This window comes from Candoia aspera, chromosome 14 (genome assembly GCF_035149785.1).
Source record: "Candoia aspera isolate rCanAsp1 chromosome 14, rCanAsp1.hap2, whole genome shotgun sequence".
Taxonomy (NCBI): Eukaryota; Metazoa; Chordata; class Lepidosauria; order Squamata; family Boidae; genus Candoia; species Candoia aspera.
In genome coordinates, this window is record NC_086166.1 from 639649 (window position 1) to 660556 (window position 20908).

At 58.3% G+C, this 20908-nt stretch overlaps 2 protein-coding genes across 4 annotated transcripts in view; one reads left to right on the forward strand and one right to left on the reverse strand.

Annotated features, from left to right (window-relative positions):
- The window catches only part of MYH11 (myosin heavy chain 11), a 38584-nt gene extending 24272 nt beyond the window's left edge, over positions 1-14312 (forward strand). The window contains exons 18-41 of the mRNA XM_063315003.1: positions 223-344; positions 1222-1291; positions 1659-1819; positions 2326-2434; positions 2660-2791; positions 3232-3438; positions 4002-4139; positions 4489-4784; positions 5192-5404; positions 5568-5712; positions 5810-6016; positions 6589-6693; positions 6779-6931; positions 7332-7580; positions 7858-8070; positions 8575-8787; positions 9012-9173; positions 9400-9528; positions 10016-10104; positions 10263-10386; positions 10497-10705; positions 11298-11406; positions 11571-11743; positions 13660-14312. Of these exons, the coding sequence (XP_063171073.1) occupies positions 223-344; positions 1222-1291; positions 1659-1819; positions 2326-2434; positions 2660-2791; positions 3232-3438; positions 4002-4139; positions 4489-4784; positions 5192-5404; positions 5568-5712; positions 5810-6016; positions 6589-6693; positions 6779-6931; positions 7332-7580; positions 7858-8070; positions 8575-8787; positions 9012-9173; positions 9400-9528; positions 10016-10104; positions 10263-10386; positions 10497-10705; positions 11298-11406; positions 11571-11743; positions 13660-13807 (3876 nt within the window). The 3' untranslated portion in view covers positions 13808-14312. The remainder of the gene's footprint in view (positions 1-222; positions 345-1221; positions 1292-1658; positions 1820-2325; positions 2435-2659; positions 2792-3231; positions 3439-4001; positions 4140-4488; positions 4785-5191; positions 5405-5567; positions 5713-5809; positions 6017-6588; positions 6694-6778; positions 6932-7331; positions 7581-7857; positions 8071-8574; positions 8788-9011; positions 9174-9399; positions 9529-10015; positions 10105-10262; positions 10387-10496; positions 10706-11297; positions 11407-11570; positions 11744-13659) is intronic.
- A 1351-nt stretch (positions 14313-15663) lies between these two features.
- On the reverse strand, positions 15664-20908 carry NDE1 (nudE neurodevelopment protein 1). Of its 3 annotated transcripts, XM_063314988.1 has the most exons (9): positions 20802-20908; positions 19878-20031; positions 18763-18911; positions 18467-18603; positions 17900-18079; positions 17279-17370; positions 17005-17141; positions 16390-16469; positions 15664-15914 (listed from the first exon to the last, which is right to left on the reverse strand). In XM_063314988.1, exons 1-9 carry the CDS (start codon positions 20885-20887, stop codon positions 15892-15894), a joined length of 1038 nt encoding a protein of 345 aa, XP_063171058.1. In that variant the 5' UTR covers positions 20888-20908; the 3' UTR covers positions 15664-15891. The 3 variants fall into 3 exon arrangements, with proteins under 3 accessions (XP_063171058.1, XP_063171059.1, XP_063171057.1); XM_063314989.1 differs by lacking the exon at positions 16390-16469; XM_063314987.1 differs by lacking the exon at positions 15664-15914 and having other exon boundaries at positions 16054-16469.

Here is a 20908-nt window from a genome sequence, read left to right on the forward strand (position 1 = left end):
TTGGAAGACCCGTGGCATTTCAGGTGCACAAAACCGTTCTATGTATGTAGCACAGAGAGGCTCTGGAATCTGTTTTTTAAAGATTATTCATTTAGGGATATTGTTGTTGTGTGTTTTATCCCAGCTTCTCACCACAGGAACCAAGGCACCCCAGTCGACATCTCCCTCCCACCTCCTTTCCTCTCCTGCAGGGACGGTAACCTAATTCTTCATTTCTTCCAGGCAGGGAAACTGGATGCCCACTTGGTGCTGGAGCAGCTAAGATGCAACGGTGTCTTGGAAGGGATCCGCATCTGTCGCCAGGGCTTCCCTAACAGGATCGTCTTCCAGGAATTCCGGCAGCGGTGAGGAGGGTCCTTTCCAAAGACAGGCTTAAGTTCGTGGAGCCGATCCACACATGCAGGAGCTTGGGTACCTGAAGCATGCCAAGGCTGGGGGGAGATCGGCAGTGAAGGTTCTCCTGTGGAGTGATCAAGAATTGGGCGACTGTACCATGATTCTGGTGAACATCTCCCAGGAGAAGGTGGCTCTCAGTGGAGGGTTGGAGGCCTTGTGGGACAAGCCCACTGCGGGCTGCTTCATCCGGGAGGCCTTCCTCCACCAGAGTCCTTTCTTTGGAACCTCTTTGGCATCAGCTGCCTGAACCATAACTGCCCTGCCGCTTTTCTGTGGGGGGAGTCAGCGCACCCAGGAACACCGAGGTGGAAATGGTCGGGGCAGAACCAACCTGCCCACTAAAATACGTTAGTGAGGGAGAAGGCGAGAAAGGCAGACGTCATCTCAGCTTCCCCCAAAGAGCTGGGTCTTCAGAAGGCACACCAAGAAAGTAGAGAAGCCGTTTCACCCACCCAGATTTGTTTGGGGACCTGGGGGGCCCAAGCCATGCTGAATGTCACTTGGAGGTGGGTGGACTTCAACTCCCAGAATTCTCAGCCAGTGTGGGAATTCTGGGAGTTGAAGTCCACCCATCTTCAAGTGGCCAGGGTTGAGAAACACTGGTCAAAAGCAAGACTAACCCCATGAATTTGTCCCCCCAAAGGTTCAGAGTAGATCTGTAGGGTCAGGGCTGTCCAGAAGACAGTCCTGTGGTTTGGGGTGGTTGATATTTCTGGGTGCTTTTCCAGGACAGGACCAGGGAGAGGCCATGACAGGAATCCAGGCTTCTTAATGTTGAACTGAAACGGAGTGATGGTGCTGTTTTCCCTGATGCTTTCCCCACAGGTATGAGATCCTTGCAGCTAATGCCATCCCAAAGGGCTTCATGGATGGGAAGCAGGCCTGCATCCTGATGGTGAGCATCCCCCCCTTTTCTTTCTCTCCCTATGCACCTTTCTCTAGGATCACCTTGTGGTTTTGGCCTGCTGTTTTAAGGACAGTTTGGAATTCACTGATACCTGCATGTATCAATTACATAAGTTCAAAAATGCATTTGAAAAAAATATACCTTAAGTTACCAGCAGTTTTCCTCTGTCCCTCCCCCCTCCCTCCCTCCCAAGGAGGCTTCTGTGCGGTAAGTAATAGCTTTTTGGCATCAGAGGCCAAAACTCTTACCTGTTGGGACTTCTACTCATCAAGCAGTGCATACCGTGTTGGGAGGAAGGTGGGAGATCCCATTATGTTGTCCAACTGGGTATTGCCATCTCCTCTCCACCCAACAGATCAGAGCCCTGGAACTGGATCCCAACCTGTACAGGATCGGCCAGAGCAAGATCTTCTTCCGGACTGGCGTCCTGGCTCACCTGGAGGAGGAGCGAGACCTGAAGATCACAGATATCATCATTGCCTTCCAGGCCCAATGCCGGGGCTACCTGGCTAGAAAGTAAGGCGAGAAGCTGGCCTGCGCTGGGTCCCCCCGCCCCAGACCGAGGCCTCCCCTGCCCCCGTCCTCCCAGGGGAGCGGCCTGGCTACCCGCAAGCCACGCTCCGTGGCAGACTGAGGCCCGGAGGACCTGCTGCAACCCGAGAGGCAATGAGAGATGCCCGTTGGCCCTGCCATGACCGCCTCTCCGCCCCACCCTTGACTTTGGGGCAGTGCCTGGTTGGAATCGCCCCTTCCTGTCGCTCTGCCTGTTGCTTCAGTGGTCAGTGGTGCCTTTAGGGACCCGATCTTAGTGCTGAGTGGCTCCCTACGGGCTTTTCCCATGGGGATACAGATGGGAGAGGGAGGAGGCAGCCAGGAGACACATCGATGGGTTGGCCTCCCCCCCACTCGCCTGTCAGTGTTCAGCTGCCCCATGCAGCCCCCGCAGCCTTGCAGGGCCCTCCTGGCTCAGGGCGGTCTCCTATCGGTGCAAATGGCCCAGGTTTTGTGCTTAACGCCTCCAGGGCTTTCGCCAAGAGGCAGCAGCAGCTGACCGCCATGAAGGTCATCCAGAGGAACTGCGCCGCTTACCTGAAGCTGAGAAACTGGCAGTGGTGGAGACTCTTCACCAAAGTAGGTCACCAGCCCTGGGGGGCAGCCCCCCCGGCCCCTGAAAGCGAGACCACCCTGGGGAGACGGCCCCCCCGGGTGGGGTGGTGGGCTGCATTCCTCTCCCCTTTCAGGCCCCGAGGGACTGACCCCCGAAAGTGCCGGTTTGGGTTCCCTCAGCTCGTTGGGCCAGGCAGGCCGAGCCTTGGACCGGCCGAGAAGTAAGTGGCCCTGGTTCTTGGCTTGCAGGTGAAGCCGCTGCTGCAGGTCACGCGGCAAGAGGAAGAAATGCAGGCAAAGGACGAGGAGCTCAAGGTGGTGAAGGAGAGGCAGATCAAGGCAGAGGGTGAGCTGAAGGAGCTGGAGCAGAAGCACGGCCAGGTGAGCCCCCGCTGCTCCTGAGCCCCCCCCAGGCTGGGCCAAGCTAATGGGGGATGCTGGAGGAGCCCCCCCAGCACACCTGGGGGCTGAGTAGGGGATGGCTGCTCTTGAGCGTGCCTCGCCTGCCGGAGGTGCTGGTTCAGGGTGCCAGGCCCTCCCTTCGAGGCCCAGAGCGAAGCCATTGGCCCACCTCCCCTGCTGCCTTCTCACTCTGTAGCAGGTACAGTCCTCGCACTTAAAGCCTTTGTTCCAGCCTTGAGGGCTAGGAACTTGTTTTCATTTTAGAAACACCTGGAAGCAGAAAGGCCCAGGGGCTCCTGCGGCATAGCTTTTCCAGCCCACGAGAGTCCACCTTGGGTGGCTAGCCAAGCTTTGGCTGCCCTGGGCAGCGTGCCCCGTCCCTGGCTTAAAACCCCCCTCTCCCTGTGCCTCTTGAACAGCTGACCGAAGAGAAGAACCTGCTTCAGGAGCAGCTGCAGGCTGAGACGGAGCTCTACGCGGAGGCCGAGGAGATGAGGATCCGCCTGGCCGCCAAGAAGCAGGAGCTGGAGGAGATCCTGCACGAAATGGAGGCCCGGATCGAAGAGGAAGAGGAGCGCGGGCAGCAGCTGCAGGCCGAGAAGAAGAAGCTGCAGCAGCAGATGCTGGTACCCAGGCAGACTCTGGGGCTGGCAGGCAGCCCGTTTCAGGCCAGCAAAGCTGGGAGAGCTTTGCCTTAAGGCCCACCGTCACCTCTTCCGGCCTTAGGCCAGACAAAAATGGGTTTTCTTTATCCCAAAGTTGAATTCCTCCAGCCCCGTCAGAGGGGACTAACTGGAGGGTGGGGGGGTGGGCAGGGAGGGAAGAGATTCCTTGGAGCCAGTTAAAAGCCATGGCAATTAATGCTTGTACATTTTCATGGTCCGTTCCATATGTGTGAGGCTTGCAGGTGGCGAAGGAGATTTAAATCTCTGCCCTGCAGCCCCTGCGTAAGGCTGTGTCAGGAGCATCTGGCAAGCCTCTTGGCACCCCAGAGACAGCCCAGCCTGGGATGTCTTAGGGGTCCAAAGGCAGCAAGCTCGGCTGCGTGGCCAAGGAAGAAGCTGAGGGGTGCTTGAGGCCCAGGACCAGCTGGTGTCCAGAACGCACCGCCACGGGGGCCGCCGTTGTCCCCAAGATTTCTCTCTCCCTGCCTCACTGTTCTTTCTCCCCATCCTTGTCCCCCACAAAGGACCTGGAGGACCAGTTAGAAGAGGAAGAAGCCGCCAGGCAGAAGCTGCAGCTGGAGAAGGTCACAGCGGAAGCCAAAATCAAGAAGATGGAGGATGACATCCTGGTCATGGAAGACCAAAACAACAAGCTCTCCAAGGTCGGTGCCAGCAACTCATCCCCCCCTTTGCATCCAAGGTCAGGGAAATGTGCAAAATCCCCATCCCCCAGTGCAAGGGGGTGGCTGGGGGTGCAGCTGGTCCTGCGCTGGGCTTCCAGAGTCAGCATTCACGCTTGACTGTTTTGCCCCTCCCTCCGGCGGGTCACCCGTTCAGCCTCTGAAGGGTGCGCCCCGAAGATAAGCAAAGCTGCGTTCTCTTGTCCTGGTGGCCATCTCCACCACTCAACCATGCCCTGTGGACCCCCCTGCCCACGCACCAGCGCTTCTTCTGCCTGTTCCAGGCACCGAGAGCAGCCGGCGCGATGCCCTCTTTCCTCCTTCCCCCCAGGAAAGAAAACTCCTCGAGGAAAGAGTGAGTGATTTGACGACGAACCTGGCGGAAGAGGAGGAGAAAGCCAAGAACCTGACCAAGCTGAAGAACAAACACGAGTCCATGATTTCGGAACTGGAAGTGCGCCTGAAGAAGGAAGAGAAGTGCCGGCAGGAACTGGAGAAGATGAAGAGGAAGCTCGAGGGGGATTCGAGCGACCTCCATGAGCAGATCGCTGACCTCCAAGCCCAGATTGCTGAGCTGAAGATGCAGCTGGCCAAGAAGGAGGAGGAGCTGCAGGCCGCCTTGGCCAGGTGGGCGACTTGCAACCAGGCTGGCCGGCTGCCCCGGAAGGACGGAGAGCCTCCGGGAGGAGGAAGAGGACAGGCGGCCTCCACGGGGCGGGAGTTCAGAGGGCGCATGGTGGCTACCCTTGTTCAAGGGAAGTGGCTGGTTGAGCCAACGTGTAGGTCCCTGCCACATTTCGGACAATAAAACAGGACTGTCCGTTGGCTGCCATCCATGTGCCCACTCCGCTGACCTGCGCTGGAACAGCTAGAAAATCCCTCTCCCACCAGGGACCCGGTTTCTCCCCCCTCCTCCAGTCCTCCTGCATGTGGGAACTACTTAATCCCCCTTGGGATGAGAGAAGCATTTCTGCAGTTAAGCCGCTTGGTCTCAAGCATTTGGACTTGACGTCCATCCTGCTTCCCTCATCCAGGCTGGAAGACGAAATTGGCCAGAAGAACAACGCCCTGAAAAAGATCCGCGAGTTGGAAGCCCACATCTCTGACCTCCAAGAGGACCTGGACTCCGAGCGGGCGGCACGGAGTAAGGCTGAGAAGCAGAAGCGGGACCTGGGCGAGGAGCTGGAGGCCCTCAAGACGGAGCTGGAGGACACCCTGGATAGCACCGCCACCCAGCAGGAGCTCAGGTGGGGGCAGGGAGCCCGGGGGTCCCCCTCGGGGTGGGGCGCAGCATGATCCTGCATGGAAGCAGGCCTCGGAGGGGAACGCAGGGGTGCCCCAGGCAAGGGCAGAGGACGGGGGTGCCTCGGCGTGCACCCGGATCCATCACCCTTTCTGTCGGCGGCCCAGAGCAAAGAGGGAACAGGAGGTGACGGTCCTGAGGCGGGCGCTGGAGGAGGAGGCCCGAACCCATGAGGCCCAGGTGCAGGAGATGCGTCAGAAGCACGCCCAGGCTGTGGAGGAGCTGGCGGAGCAGCTGGAGCAGTTCAAGCGGGTAATTGCGGGTGGGCGGGGAAGAGGGCCCTTGCCTGGGGAGGCCTTGCCCGCCCAAGACCAGTGTCCCGCCCGCTGACTATCCTTGACGCTTTCAGGCCAAGGCCAACCTGGACAAGACCAAGCAGGTGCTGGAGAAGGGCAACGCGGACCTGAGCCATGAGGTCCGGGCGCTCAGCCAGGCCAGGCAGGAGGTGGAGTACAAGAAGAAGAAGCTGGAGGGGCAGCTGCAGGAGCTGCAGGCCAAGTTCGCCGACGGGGAGCGTGTCCGGACAGAGCTCAATGAGAAAGTCCACAAGCTGCAGGTGACCCTGAGGGGGGTGTCCCTCCCCACCCCCATCTTTAAACAAAGGAAACAGCCAGCCAGGAAAGATGTCTGCGGCGGTGGCCCTGCCTCCAGGTGGGCTGCCGCGGCCTTTCGTGCCCGTGGCTGGCAGGAAGCTGAGCTGGGTTCCACGGGTGCTGAACCAATGCCCTCCCCTTCCATAAGGGACTCCTGGCCAGGGGGCCCTGCTCAGCCAAGGCCCCGTGCAACACCAGCAAGACCTTCCTCTCTGCTCCCCTTGTCCTGTTAGTGCTGCTTCATCAGTGCCGCCGGGGCTCCCTGGGGCACCTTCGCTGCTGGGCGCGCAACAGGTGAACCCCGTGCTCAGGTGGTGGATCTCCACAGAGTGGTCTGCTTTCGGCTTTCTCCGGCTCTCCAGGTCCAGCAATAAAGTTAGATCTGTCTGCTGCGGTTCTGCTGTTTTTGGTCGCTTTTTCCCTTATTCTTAGCCATCTTCTTTTAGCAGCTCTTTCCTAGCAACACAGGCTATCAGCACTGGAAATGACACACAAGGTAGGTCAACTGGCTCCCAGCGCTGTTCCCCTTTTCTAGGCGGAGGCTGAAAACATGGCGGTTCTGCTGAATGAAGCTGAGGGCAAGACCATCAAGCTGACCAAGGATGTCGCGACTCTGAGCTCTCAGCTGCAGGACACTCAGGTGGGTGCCTCCGTGGGCTTCAGCTCTGGGAAGGCTGAGACGGGTCTTTGGGAAGAAGCTCACCAAGGGGTGCTCAACCGTCCAGGAGCTGCTGCAGGAAGAGACTCGGCAGAAACTCAGCCTGTCCACCAAGCTTCGGCAAATGGAGGATGAGAAGAACGGCCTGCAGGATCAGCTGGAGGAAGAGGCAGAAGCGAAGCAGAACCTGGAGAGGCAGATTTCCACATTAAACACTCAGGTATGAAGAGCTGTGACTGCCTTCCCGGTTTATCCTTGCACAGCTCCTGCATGGTTGGTTGCTTGCTTGCTTTTTATGCCTGTTCTGCGCCCACAGCAAGTGGTCATTGAACCCAACTCTACACCCAAGCAAGGTTACCAACTCAACGGTAGGAGTGGTGGGTCATGCCTTCTTTGTGCCTTGCTGTAAATTTGGGGCGTTCCTTAAATATTCCAAAAGATTGGGTCATCCCATTGCATTTTGTTGTGACAAGCCTGAGAGAGGAGGCAAGAACGTGGCAGGATGCCACGTGCCCGGGAATGGTGGAGCATCCTACTGCCTGCCTTCAAAGGTGGGGGCTGCTCCGCCGAGCAGACTCAAGCCGTCCTCATGGCTACGTTTCTCCGAATCCCACCTGCAGCTCTCTGACTCGAAGAGGAAGGTGCAAGAGTACCTTGGCACCATTGAAAGCATGGAGGAAGGCAAGAAGAAGCTCCAGAAGGAAATCGAGGGCCTCACCCAACAGTTTGAGGAAAAAGCTGCTTCCTACGACAAACTGGAAAAAACCAAGAACCGGCTTCAGCAAGAGCTGGATGACCTCGTGGTTGACTTAGATAACCAACGTCAGATGGTTTCCAACCTGGAGAAGAAGCAGAAGAAATTTGACCAGGCAAGAATTTAACCCTTTGAATGACCTACTGTCCAGCTATGGCCTAGTGCATCTGTACTTCAGCTGATGCGTTACTTAATGTAATGTTTCAGTAAATTAATCAACCTGTTCGTTGATTACAGGTTATAATAAATTAATTCAGTAAATCCACCAAAGCAGTTGTAGTAATGTTAGCCTTCTACCCAGTCCCCTGAATTTGGTAGGCAGGTAAGGGACAGTAGATGGCCCCACGGCTGCCACTCAAAGGGACCACCCAACCCCTCCCCTGCCTTCCTAGATGCTTGCTGAGGAGAAGAACACCTCTTCCAAATACGCGGAGGAAAGGGACCGAGCAGAGGCGGAAGCCAGAGAAAAGGAGACGAAGGCGCTCTCGCTGGCCCGGGCGCTGGAGGAGGCCTGGGAAGCCAAGGAGGAACTAGAGAGAGCCAACAAGTTGCTGAGGGCAGAGATGGAAGACCTCGTGAGCTCCAAGGATGATGTTGGCAAGAATGTAAGTCTCCGGAGATGCAGCTGGCTCCATCTCAGAGTGCAGTGACACCCTTAAAAGGAACCAATACAGCAAACTGCTGATGTTTGCCACTATTACTTTTTCCCTTAGTAATAGCTATCTTTTCAAAAAATTACTCTGGAGTCCAGGCGACCCCTTCTGAGATTCCAGCTGCTCATTGCGTTCCTCTCTTGCTGTGCTGCCAAGACAAGCCCCTCAAGGGGGGGTGGGGGGCGCAGGGTGGAAGGCTGGTGAAATGACGGGAGAGAGCAGCTGCCTTTACTGGGGGCGCTCCGGGTGTGGTGGACTACCACTTCCCATCGGCACAGAGAGTCCCAGGCCAGAAAAGGCCGATATAAGAAAAGCCGTGGGATGACTTCAGACGGGGTGGGGGGAAGATCGATGTTCCGGGGCCCGCAGACTTTTCTAGGGACTTCAGCTTCTGCTTCCTTGTTTTCAATAAGCTGCTTCTTCTCCCTCCTCCTGCTCCTCCTCCTTCCTGGGAAGGTCCACGACCTGGAGAAGTCCAAACGGGCCCTGGAGCAGCAGGTGGAAGAGATGAAGACGCAGCTGGAAGAGCTGGAAGACGAGCTGCAGGCGACGGAGGACGCCAAGCTGAGGCTGGAGGTCAACATGCAGGCCCTGAAGGGGCAGTTCGAGAGGGATCTGCAAGCCCGTGACGAGCAGAACGATGAGAAGCGCCGGCAGCTGCAGAAGCAGGTACGGGCGCCCCCGCTTCTCCTCCCAGGCGTTCGTGTCGTGCCAGGAGGAACGGAAGGACCCCTGCCTTCCCAGCTGGTTCATACCCGAGTGGGCATCCTCCGTAGAGAGCCCCAAGGGTCAGAGGCGCTTGCACTGGGGGGTGGCCTTTGGTAGCCTGTGCGGCTGCCCATGCTCTGCCACGTGGAGCCCGTCCTCAGGGGCCCTTCCCGGTCGTTCTCCAGCTCCACGAGCTGGAAGTCGAGTTGGAAGATGAGCGCAAGCAGCGAGGCTTGGCAGCGGCTGCCAAGAAGAAGCTGGAGGTGGACCTCAAGGACCTGGAAGGGCAGGTGGACTCTGCCAACAAGGGCCGTGAGGAAGCCATCAAGCAGCTGCGGAAACTGCAGGTCGGGAGAACCACCCGTGCCCTTCTAGAGCACCCTTCCCCGCTCCTCTGGGGGTGCCCTCCAGGGGCATCGGGCGACGACCTTGTGCCCCCCGACAGGCACCGTGGGGTGGAACTGTCTGAGGGAAGGGAAGAGAGTGTTGCTCAAGCAACAGTAGGGTCAAGGAGGGACAGGGGCTGGGCCCAGGCCAAAGAGCAACCCTCTGCCGCTTTGAACCCGCCCCCAGGCCCAGATGAAGGACTTCCAGCGGGAGCTGGACGATGCCCGGGCCGCCCGGGAAGAGGTCTTTGCCACAGCCCGGGAGAACGAGAAGAAAGCAAAGAACCTGGAGGCCGAGCTGATGCAGCTTCAAGAGGTGAGCGGGGGGGGGCGGGCGGGCTTAAAAACCAACCCAGAAGGGGACTTGGGTCTGCTGGGAGGGCCAAGGACATCTGCTGCACAGCTCCCGCCCCCAGAACACGCGTGAGTGCAGGAGTGGCGAGGGGGCCGGAGAAGAACCGGGGAGACCCGACTCTGACCACCCTCCTCGCAGGGTGGCTCTCGGGATAAATGTTGAGGTGGGAGCGCCGTGCAGGCCACCTCGAACCCGGGGGGAAAGCAGGAGAGCAATCTGGCTAAGCCACCATTTAAAATGTCCCCTCTGCCCAAGCTGGGGGAATTCTAGCAAACCAAGTGCCCTCTAGATGAGTTGGGTTATGGCTCCCCGCATCTGGGAGGGGTGGCCCCAGGCCCCCAGAGGGCCCTGGCTTGTCAGGCCCCATCTGCACAGCTGGCAGCCCGGCAGGGCCACGTCTAGCCCCGGGAGGTGGCTCAGCCTGTTCATGGAGCATCTCCCTCGGCAGGATTTGGCAGCTGCGGAGCGAGCCCGGAAGCAAGCCGAGCAGGAGAAGGAGGACCTGGCGGAAGAGCTGGCCAGTTCGGCCGCGGGGAGGTAAGGGGGCCCGACTGGCAGAGCACCCTCAGCCCAGCCTGAGAGTTGGCCCCCAGGCCCAGTCTGACAGCCGCTCAGAGGAGCTGCCCAGCCCTGGCCCTGGGGCTTGCCGCCTGGATGGTGACGGGCCGCCCACTGCCACTTTCAAACCCCTCCAGGACCAGCCTGCAGGACGAGAAGCGCCGCTTAGAGGCCCGGATCACCCAGATGGAGGAGGAGCTCGAAGAGGAGCAGGGCAACATGGAGGCCATGAGTGACCGCTTCCGCAAGGCAGTGCAGCAGGTGAGCCCCTCCCCTGCTGAGCCAGGCCAGAGGTTGCAAGGGGGCAACTGGCAACCCTAACCCTAAAGTCGCCGGCAGCCTTGCCAAGTCCTTTCCCTGCTTGGCCGCAGTCGGAGCAGCTGAGCAACGAGCTGGCATCGGAGCGTACCACGGCCCAGAAGAATGAGAGTGCCCGCCAGCAGCTGGAGCGGCAGAACAAGGAGCTGAAGTCCAAGCTGCAGGAGATGGAGGGGGCTGTCAAGTCCAAGTTCAAGGCTACCATCACGGCGCTGGAGGCCAAGATCGGCCAGCTGGAAGAGCAGCTGGAGCAGGAATCCAGGTACCCACGGCCGGAGGGCGGTGTGTGGGGGCTCCTGATGCCCGGAGTGCGTGCTGAGCTGCGTTGGGTGTTGCAGTAAACCTGGGGGGTGCATGTGTGGGCCTGGTTGTTTTGCACAAGTGCGTGCGCCAAACCTCAAGGCCTGACCTTGGGAACCCGCCTGGATGAGTTTTCCAGACGCCAGGCTAGACCCTTCTGGCAGACCGAAAAGCGCCTGTTAACTTTTCTCAAGGCCTTTGTAACTTTGTACTCAGTTCTGAGTAAATAAAAACCTTTTTTGTGGAAGTACAAACCGTGTGCTTTGCAACGATCTGAGGAACGTTCGGAAACGTTTTTAAAATGCATCCATTTTCTCTCCACGGCCCTGGACGCAGTCCACGAGGCAAAGTCTGTTCCCCCCAAAGGAACAAACACACGGGCCTGTCAGTTTAAGGGGGTGGAACTGCGGGGACCTTTCCCCCAAAACGGTGTCTCTTGACCCCCCTCCCGCCTGCGGATCTTGCTGGGCTGCTGCTTCCAAGCCCTGGAGAACTTCACGTGGACTAGCGCCTTCGAACTCTTCTCTGCCTCTCTAACCCCTCCCACCCCGCAGAGAAAAGCAGACGGTGGCCAAGGCGCTGCGCCAGAAGGACAAGAAGCTCAAGGAGGTGCTGCTGCAGGCGGAGGACGAGCGGAAGCAGGCTGAGCAGTACAAGGACCAGGTGCGCGCCCAGCCGGGCCAGGGGTCGGGAGGCATTTGTGGGTGGGCAGCGGCGGCAGCCACTCGGGCGAGGGAGTCCGGCCGTGCTCTCCTGAAGCGGGACCCCAACCCCGGCCATTCCCCCCACCCCCGCCGGCTCTGACACCCCTGCGGCCGCCCCTGCAGGCGGACAAGGCTGGCGCCCGCGTGAAGCAACTGAAGCGGCAGCTAGAAGAGGCTGAGGAGGAATCGCAGCGCATCACCGCCAGCCGCAGGAAGCTGCAGCGGGAGCTGGACGAGGCCACGGAGAGCAACGAGGTGCTCGGGCGGGAGATGGTGGCCCTGAAGAGCAAGCTCAGGTGAGGCCCCTTCCCCGGCAGGCCACCCCTCCGCCAAGGGCCCATGCCTGCACCAGCCCAACCGAACGGGAGCTGCAGAAGCCGTGCGGGGGAGGCGGGATGAGGGGGTTGCCCTCCCCTCATTCTCGCCGGGAGGGCTGCGCTGGCAGTGGAGCCGGCCGGTCAGTCCTGGGCAGGCCCGAGGGTCAGCCAGCGGTGCCCTCCCCGCGGACGGCCCGTCTTGGGCTAATGTCTCGGGACGCTTCTCTTTCAGAGGGAACCCAGAACCTCCGCAGTGACTGAGCAGGTACCCGGCCTTCCCTGTCGCAGCCTGCTTGCGATTGCAAAACCACAAACCAACACAAACACCCAACATCCCTTTAGGTTCCAGGGACAGCCACGCAAGGCGCCCGCAGGCGGCAGGGGCTTGGCCATCTAAGCGTTGGCGGCTTGTTCCGAGACAAATATTACAGATTTCGCTTCATAACGCCCCTCTTCACACAGCCCTTCTCTCCATCATGCCGTCCTGCAAATTTACACCCTCATTGCTCATGAAGTAATTGAGCCTCTGCAATACATCCCTCCTTGACCGATCCTCAGCCACACACCACACACACTCAAAAACCATCTCAGAGTGCTCTGGACCGCAGGCAAGGTCCAGATTTAAAGAGGCAGCTCACTGGCATTCATTGAGTCTTCGGGCAGTGATGCCTTTTCCCCGCTGGCTCACATAGGAACGTTGAGGAAGAACCTGGCTGCTGGCGTGGCCAATGGGGCCGTGCGGAGGCCCAGAGCGTTTCCTCCCATTGCTTTTGACACGTGGCCAGACCTAACGCTTGAGGTGGCTGCCACAGGGCACTGCCAGGCATGCTACCATCACGGGCAGCCTGGGTCCTACTGCTGCCTTGTGATGCCAAAGCACACTTAGGAACTGGCTCCTTTGGGGAGTAATGCACTGGTTTGGAACCTGCACATAGTGGAAGCTGGGCAGGGGTGCCACCGTGCTCCGGGCACACCCCACGGTCTTCTCTCTCTCTCTCTTGGTGTGCTGATGTAGTTCTGCCAGCCACTCCCAGCCGTGATCATGACCGTTCTCCTGTATCGACATGGGAATTCGTACGTCACTCAGTGTGTAAAGAAGTCTCTGAATGGGTTGGGTCACCTGTGTTCTGTAATATTTGTAGATTCTCCTTTGCAGGGGGATTCCTCTCCAGCACCACTCAGCTTTGCTGCTGCCACTGAGGGGTGTGTGTGTGTTGTGTGTGTGTTTGCAAAGCCAAATGCCTGCAGCTGCATCTCACACACCTCTTCAGCTGGCCTCTTCCATTTCTGCGCAGGACCAGGGCGGTCAGAATTGCGTCTTTGCCATCCTTGTTCATGCGGTTCTATTCCATGCATTCCAGAAAAGGAGAGCCAAGCGCTGGGAAAAGGCCGCTGGTCACTCATTTCTTGCTTAAATTTGGACTCTGATGCAAGGAAAACGTTTGGTCCTTTGTTAGTTTAGGGGGGAAAGGCTATTTATACTTTGGTGGGGAGAATGGAGGGAGAGAAGGGCCAGGAAGCAGTTAGCAGGGAGTTGCAGCTGGTGGAAAAAAATTCCTCCATCTGGCAATGCACTCTTAGCCCATGGAACTCTCTGCCACAAGGTGCAGTGATGGCATAGAGCGCAGAAAGGTTGGGCTAACTGGGGGAGAAAGGACCAAATTTGTCAGCAGCTCTTGGGCAGAGTGCATCCCCAAGGCCCCTTTTCCTGCTTTGGTCAGACATCCCTGAAAGTCTCCTCCTCCTCTTTGTGAAGGAGGTTGGCAGTTTCTCCTCTTAAGCCTGCAGCCATTTAGCACAGAGGGATTTCGAAGAGGCGCACCTTGACTAACACATGGGCACCTCCCTTCCTCAAAAGGATTTAGAAGGATTATCACCCTTTCTCCCAACTGCAGGCGAGGGAACGAGCCCACCCCCTTCGCCCCCTCGCGCCGATCGGGCGGCAGTGGCGGCAGGCGCGTGGTTGAAAATGCCACCGAGGGCTCCGAGGAGGAGGGCGACACCCGGGATGGAAACCTCAACGGAACCAAAACCAGCGACTAACCCAATGCCACGCTTGCTCGTTTTCATGGGGCACAAGAAAAAGGAGAAAGAAAAAAAGGGGGGGGGTATTTGTAGCACCAGGCTGCTTTGTCTGCCCCAAAGCCACGTTTGCCCTGAGCACAACCGCCTTTACTCCAGCGTAGACAGACACTCTTAGCTGCTGGGGCGCATCTTGGTCCACAGCAGCAACTCCTTGCCAGGGAGACCCCTGTGCCCATGGGACCAGGGCCGCCCCAGCAGCACCCCCTGCCCCCAGGCGAGAAAGCCCCCTTGCCTTGCCCCCAGACTCTTTCGCTTTCTGGTTGCTTCCCAGACATACAGACTCCCCCCACCCCCGAAGGAGACACCCCAACCTCCTGATTTTGCCCAAATCCAAGTCTTTCTGAGTGGGCACTGTGGGGGGCGGGGGTGAAATGGTAACTCAACCGTTACTACTTCGGATGACCTTTGTGCTTAATTAACACACACACACACACACACTAATAAAGGTTGTTAAAAATCAGAAGAGCGTGAGCATGATGTGTGCAGCAAAGTGTGCTGGAGCAAATATGTACCACTCTCAAGCCTGTGTCTCTTCACGCAGAGGGCTAGAAACTTACTGCATTTCCAAACCTACGTGGAGGAAGCCTGCTTTTATGTCAAGATTCAAGGGTATTTCCTTGCTGCCAACTCTCTGCTTCAGTTCTAGTGAATGCTGAGCCAAGAAAAATCAAGCTGGAAACGGAAGTACAGCAGTTTTGGATGGGAAACCAGTTTAATAACTCAGCAGCCCCCACACCCCCTTCCCGGTACATAAAAGGATACCTCATCCCAGAAACCCTACCCCACACTCCAAAAATAAACTTCCAAGGTGAAATAGGAATTGCAACCCAAATTTTGCCTCTGGGATTCCCCTCCTCCTGCAAACATTTTATAACCTGCTGTCTTAAGGCATCTTGGGTTATTAAAGTGCACTGATTTAAACGGGGAAACGGATAGGATGGAGGCACTGGAGGCACTTTTTACAGCAGACTTCCATTTCTCCAGATGTGCTGGACTACAACGCCTATCACCCCTGAGGCCATGTTAGCTGAGGATGAAGGGAGTCCCTGTCCCAAACTTCTAGTACTTTGCTTACTTAGCAAATTTATAGGGTGGCCCCCCTTAACCTCTAGCTCTTGGCAGCTGACGAAAAGCCTGCATCAAACCCTCGTGTTGCTAAGCTTTCTAAAACCCAAACTGCTTCTTCCAGAAAATGGCCTCCAGGCAGTCTTGGAGAAAGTCCCTGGAGTGGGAGCGTTTCTAGGGCCTAAGCAGGCACTTAGGAGAGGGGGGTGCAAATGCCCCTTCGCAGCCACCCCATGAAGGGTAGCCAGGGCCTGAGAGACCCCACACTCCATACTTGCAATGAGATGTCGGCGTTCTGCATCAGTTGAAGGATCCCTGCAGGCGTCACAAAAGAACCGACACGGGGCTTTTCCGGGAGATGACCCCCCCCCTTCGAGTGCACGGGCCCTCGCGGGGGGGCCCAGCGGGAGCAGGAGGGGCCAAGATGCTCTACCCTCCCTGCAAGGAAAGCAGGGCCTCCGGCTGGGGGAAAGCAGGCTCCACCCACTCAGGAAACCCGTCTCTGGCTCCCCCGCGGGGTCCTTGATGTGGCCCTCCTGCCACTGACTGGGATCAGCAGCAGCCACGGCCCACAGGCCGGATCCCACCCGAAGCTGGTGTGGGCTCCTGGGTCTTCTTGGGTCTGGAGCTGGGGAGAGGGGCCCCAATGCGAGGGGGTCTGCAGCTGCTGGTTCTGCTCTGGTGTAGCTCCCGGCGAGTCTGTGCCCGGCGTCGCTGCCTTCTGCACCCGGCACCCCTGCGCTGGGAGGCAAAGGAAAGCTGGGGGGCGGGCAAGGCGGCCTTGCTCCTTCTCCACACCCAGCCAGCTTTCCTTGTTCCTCTCCCCCTCCGTCGCAGGTGAACAGCCAAGACTGCCTCGGGATTCCACTGCCGGCTGCCAGAGCCATGGGCTGGCCCCAAAGTCCCTCAGGAAAGCATCTGGGCTACCCTCTGCGCAGGAAGGCCCGCCGGCCCAGCAAGGTTGGACGGCTGCGTGCTTAAATCCAGTCGTTTGGCCAGCCTGCAGGATCAGAAGTTTCGACAGTGGGATTGAGATCTTTGACCCCAGTGCCCTGGGATCAACTTTTAACAGTGGGAAGAGTCAGGCGAGAAGGCCAAAATCCACACCAGACAAGGGGAGAGCACAACCAGCTCCTGGTTCTCACTGCCTTGGTAGAAAGAGCCAGCCCTGGGCAAGGAATCGGCACCCTTCCTGCCCCAGGAGGGTGGGTTCCCTCTTGCGGCTCCAGGGCGTCTTTCTTTCACCCGATCTCGCCTCCTTCCCCCTTTTCACACGAGGCCAACCCGGCTCTCTCCAGACTGGGCGGGGGGCAGTCCCAGTTTCCAGGCAGCTGGGAATCTGGAGTGCACCAGGTTGCAGAAGGCAAGGGCCAGGTGCCGTGTTTCCTCCCTGTTCTCTCGCAACGGCGCTGTGGGGCGCCTCTTTGCCCAACTCCAGGGCCTCCCCAAGCCCTGAAGATGCTGGCCAGACTGACCTTGGGGCCCAATCCAGCAGGGCTCTTCTCTGGCGGGATTGAGCAGCCAGGGGTGGTGCATTTGAGCAAAGGGGCAAAGTCTTTAAATAAAGAGAATGCGGGAGATGCTTACTCAACCTGGATAAAAGCTGCTGGGCCATGCGGGTGGCTCCGCTAACATTGTGAGTGAAAATGTTCCACGGAGGTGCCAGCCCAGCTCAACAGCGGGTCTGTCCTTTGCTCCTGGTCCCAGGAGCAAGCGAGCAACCAGCCCTCGCCTGGGTCAAAATTGGGAGATGCTCCGTGCTCAACGACGCCAGCCCCTCTGGTGGCACCAGGAATGCCCACATTTCCACAAATAGGCTGAGAAAACCAGATTCCACTTGGTGCTGGCAAGACATAGTTTACGCCAATTCAGAATCCCCCATGATGGGGATTCCAGCCCATCCAGAGGACACCAAGTTGGGGAAGGCCCACCAAGCCTCCTTGGAAGCCTTTTTGGGGGTGAAGGTACACTGCCACACCTCGTGGCTCACCACCTTTAAAGCAACATTGACCTGGATGGGCCACGTGGAGCAACACCGAGATTCCAGCAGTTCTCCCCTCTCCAAGGTGGAGGGCTTCCTGTAGACTCACCCCTGGGAAACGCGGGGGCCGCTCAGCCACCTCTGGTACACATCCCTGCCCAAACAGGCAGGTGGGGGTGCCAGGCTTTGGTACGGAGCCTGGTCATACACGAAGTTTCGGCAGGAGGCCAGCTTGGATTCCAGCGCCTGGGGGCAAAGACAAAGGCTAACTCAGCCGAGGGGGAAATCGAGTGTGGACCCCACTCCTTGGCGAGCAGTGAAAGTTAAATCCTAGCCTCGAGTTACTGCTCCTTCCTCTTAAGAGCCCTGTCCCGACAACTCACCCCAACTTTCCGGAGGAGGTCCCCCACTATGTTCAGTGCTGATATCCGCGCCGCTGGCGTAAGCGGGGTTGCACTGCAGCCATCCTCGAAACCTTTTTTTGTTAAAAAAAAAAAAAGAGGCTTTATTTACAAAGCAAACACTGCGTGCATTGCGTAAGAAAAAGGCGTTTTTAGCTCTCTTTCTAAATGTGCAAGAAGCTAGTCCTCAGGACTGAAGGGCAGGGCATGAAGGTGCCAGAAGCCCTCTCGCTGAATCTTCTGGTTTTCATCTCTGAAGCCAATTCTGGAGAAGTTTTAAGGAGAAGTTTAAGGAGAAGGTCAGAAGAAACCTCAGGCAAGGAATTATTAAGAATCCATGGCCTTAAAAATTCTTAGGCTTTCTAAAAATCTTCTTCCTGAACTGGCTTTGTAACAGGGCTGGGGGGTTTTCTGTCCTGACTCAGTCCCAGGCCATTAGTGATCTCAGTCACCTTCAGGGACACTGAGGCACAATGCACGGCCACTTCTTCACCTTGCTCACCAGGGGGCACTATTGCTTCATGGAACTCTACTGGGCAAGACGTGGTTCTGTTGTCAGCCAGAGCTGACAACAGAAAGGGGTGTGTGAAATGGCCCTTTCACCTCTTCTGAAGGCTCCTGGGGTACTAAATCCAAGGCTTGGCCCTCGGGAGACCACAGGGGTTGACGGCCTGGAAAAGGCAGCTTGCACGGCTGTGTCTGTCTGTCCAGCTTCCAGGGAGCCCTCCGCCGCAGCCTTTGGCTTCTCCTGCTTCTGCTGCACAGCCAGCTCTTGGCGCAGATCTAGGAGGGCAAAGTGGCTCAACGGTGAGATGGCCCTGCCTGTCCTGCCCCTGTGGGCCTTGGCTCAGCCTGGTTAACAGGCGGGCACCCTCAAAGTGCCCCAAAGGGCCCAGCTGCCACCTGGGGAGCAGTGTCCAGCAGACTTGGTAGGAAGAGGAAAAGGTCCCCCAATCAGCCCGGATCCAATCCGTTCTTCTGGCTGGCCACCTACAGTAACAGGGAACTTGGCAGCGGGGCCCCTGCCCGCCTTGCTCCTCTTCCCTGTCTTTTCTTCTTTAATGTTGTGTCTCTTACACCGCAACCCTGGGCCTCACTGAAATGAACCGAGTGCTTTTGGCCACAGAGCGGACTGGGAAAGTGCCAGATACTGGACAAGGTACTGCTTACCTCTGGCTTCATCCTTCAGCCGCTGCACCGACTCCAAGAGGCTCTCTTTTTCGTCCAGCTCACTCTCAAGGAAGGCGTTGCGTTCGATGGCCTGGTTCAGCCGCTGCTCGAAGTCCTCCAGGGTTGTGATGGTGGCCCTGCGAGAAGCCCAGGTGGCACTTGAGCCGGGAGGGCCCCACTCGGAGGAAGTGAGTCCCTTGCCCCTGGGGACCTGTGGGGGGCCCCGGGGCCCATCTGGGCTCCCAGAAGGAGCCACACTGGGCTAGAATGTGACTGCCCCATTCCACCACTGGTACCTCTTGGCTCTTTCCAGGTCATCGTTGCCTTGTTCCAGCTCCCGGATGTACCTCTGCAGCTGGTCCCGGGAGGCCCTTGCCTGCGCCAGCTCCTCCTCCAGGGCCGAGACCTGCTGGTGCCCTGTGGCGTGTTGACTCGCGAGCTTCTCCTGCCCGACCCCAGCAGAGAGGGCAACACATGCATCACACAGTTCTGCTGCGCATCCTGGGTGTTCTGTGCCGGAGGGCCTTTGCACACGCCGACCCTCGTGTGCCCTGTCTTGCCCCACCCAGCTGGGCTTACACAGCTAAACCCCGCCCAGGCGGGATCCTCAGTGAGCCGGGCAGAAGACCCATTAAAGCTCAGCTGACCAGTCCCCCCAAGGGGAAGAGAGAGGCCTGGCGTCCCTCTGGGGCCTCCTGGACTTCACTGGGGGCCACCAGCCAGGCTGACCTGGCCAGAGGGAGACCCAGTTTGTCTTCTCACTTGGGGGGGCTAAACCCATGGCCCCTTCGGAAGCACAGCCAGTGCAGCAGGGAGGGGGTGCACGTTCATTGGCCCCCTGCCACTGGCCTAGATTCGGGCTCTGAACGCAAACGCTCCCCTTAAGAGGTGGACCCCTGACCTCAGCTCGGGCCTCTCTGCCGCCCGCCCAGTGCTCCCCACCAGCACAGCCACCTGGCAGCTGGCGCAGCATCAATGGGCTTCTGTTCCAGCACTGCTCTGGTGGGGGGGCACAGATGAATGAATGGATTGTCAGGAGACGCTCTCCCTGTCAGAGAGCTTCTTTCTTGGTTACGGACTGAGGGATTGAGGCATTAAAACAGGGCCCAAAGCGCTTTGGGAGAGACACTGAGGCTCACGGGCTGTTCTCCCCCGCTTTCACCTTCACCAAGCCTTGCGCCATCTGTTCCCCCTTCTTCCACTAGCCCCAGATGTGGCTGATGTCTCCCTGGCAAAACTCTGCCAACATCCCAAGATGGGCAGGGCGATCAGGACCCCCACATGGAGAAAGAGGCCAGGCCCACCGATCCTTCCAGCACCAACACCAACCCACCTCCATTTGCAAACTGCCCCACAGGGGACTGCGGCCTCCAGGAGTGCTCCCGGGCAGGGCCCCCGACCCCTCCCTCACCTTGACCGACTCCACTTCCATCTGCAGCCGGCTGTTCTCCGAGAGCAGATCCCGGTTCCGAGACTCAAGCTGCTGCAGCTGCATCTCCAGCTCGGCTTCGTACTCCCGGCTGCCTTCCTGGAACTCGTGCAGCTCCTCCTGGGCGCTCTCTGCACTGAAGGGCAAAGCGGGCAGACCCGGTCATTCCTGTCTCAAGGCCGAGCCCGTCTGGAAGGGGTGCGCGGCCCAGGGACTGGGCGGGTTGCCATGCGAAGGGGGAGGCTGCGCCCGCATGCCGCAGGGAGAAGCGGGGGGCCACACCCCCTTGCAAACCTTGTTCGACTTTCAGGTCTCCTGTTATAAGGTGTGGGGGGAGACAAGATTCCTGAGGAGGAAGAGGCCCCCCAGGCAGACAGCAGGCAGACAGTTCTGGCGCTTTCTGGTTTTATTATTTCAGCCGTCAGCCAAAGCAAGAGTAGTTAAAAACGATGATCAAATAGAAGAGCTTTTATTCCTAAATTAGCAGATCGTCCCAAGGATTAAAATAAAAGCTAACTCGCTTTGCTCTGAAGATGCTGTTTACTGGGCCAGCAGAACCTTCCCAACCTTTTATTACAATCCTAAAGCCGTGACGTATTGGGCCCAGCTGGGCGGGATTCTGGGAAAACGCATAGGCAGAACCGCCCTCCAAAAGAAAACATGAAATGGAACCAAAAGCTCAAACACCCTCAGAAAAATGCCCTCGACGTTTTAAAGGCTGCCCTGAAGTGGCTGCAATGGAGACGCTGCAAATGAGGAAAGAACAGGCTGTCCTCTTTGCCAGGCACCACTTCTCGGGAAAATCTCCCCCGCCCCTGCGCACTGGCACCCTGGCGCCCCTCCACCCGCCGGACGCTCAGAAATGCCACTCCTCAGGAACCCAGGGAAGCCGCCGAGGAGCTTTACCACTGCTTGTATTTGGCCGAGAGCTCCTTCCAGTAGCTCTTCTCTTCTTCTGCGGAGTTGAACGTCCTCCCTTCAGGGTCACTCATCGTAAAAGCCGCCTGGCATTA

What these genes read in the sequence shown, in the direction of transcription:
- NDE1 (XM_063314987.1), bottom strand. Translation starts at nt 20,887, where the DNA reads ATGAGTGACCCTGAAGGGAGGACGTTCAACTCCGCAGAAGAAGAGAAG. An exon ending in CCCAGGAGCCTTCAGAAGAG is followed by an intron (nt 17,371 to 17,899) that starts GTGAAAGGGCCA and finishes TAACAAAAAAAG; the next exon opens with GTTTCGAGGATGGCTGCAGT. An exon ending in GGCCCCCGCGTTTCCCAGGG is followed by an intron (nt 16,470 to 17,004) that starts GTGAGTCTACAG and finishes CTTTATTTAAAG; the next exon opens with ACTTTGCCCCTTTGCTCAAA.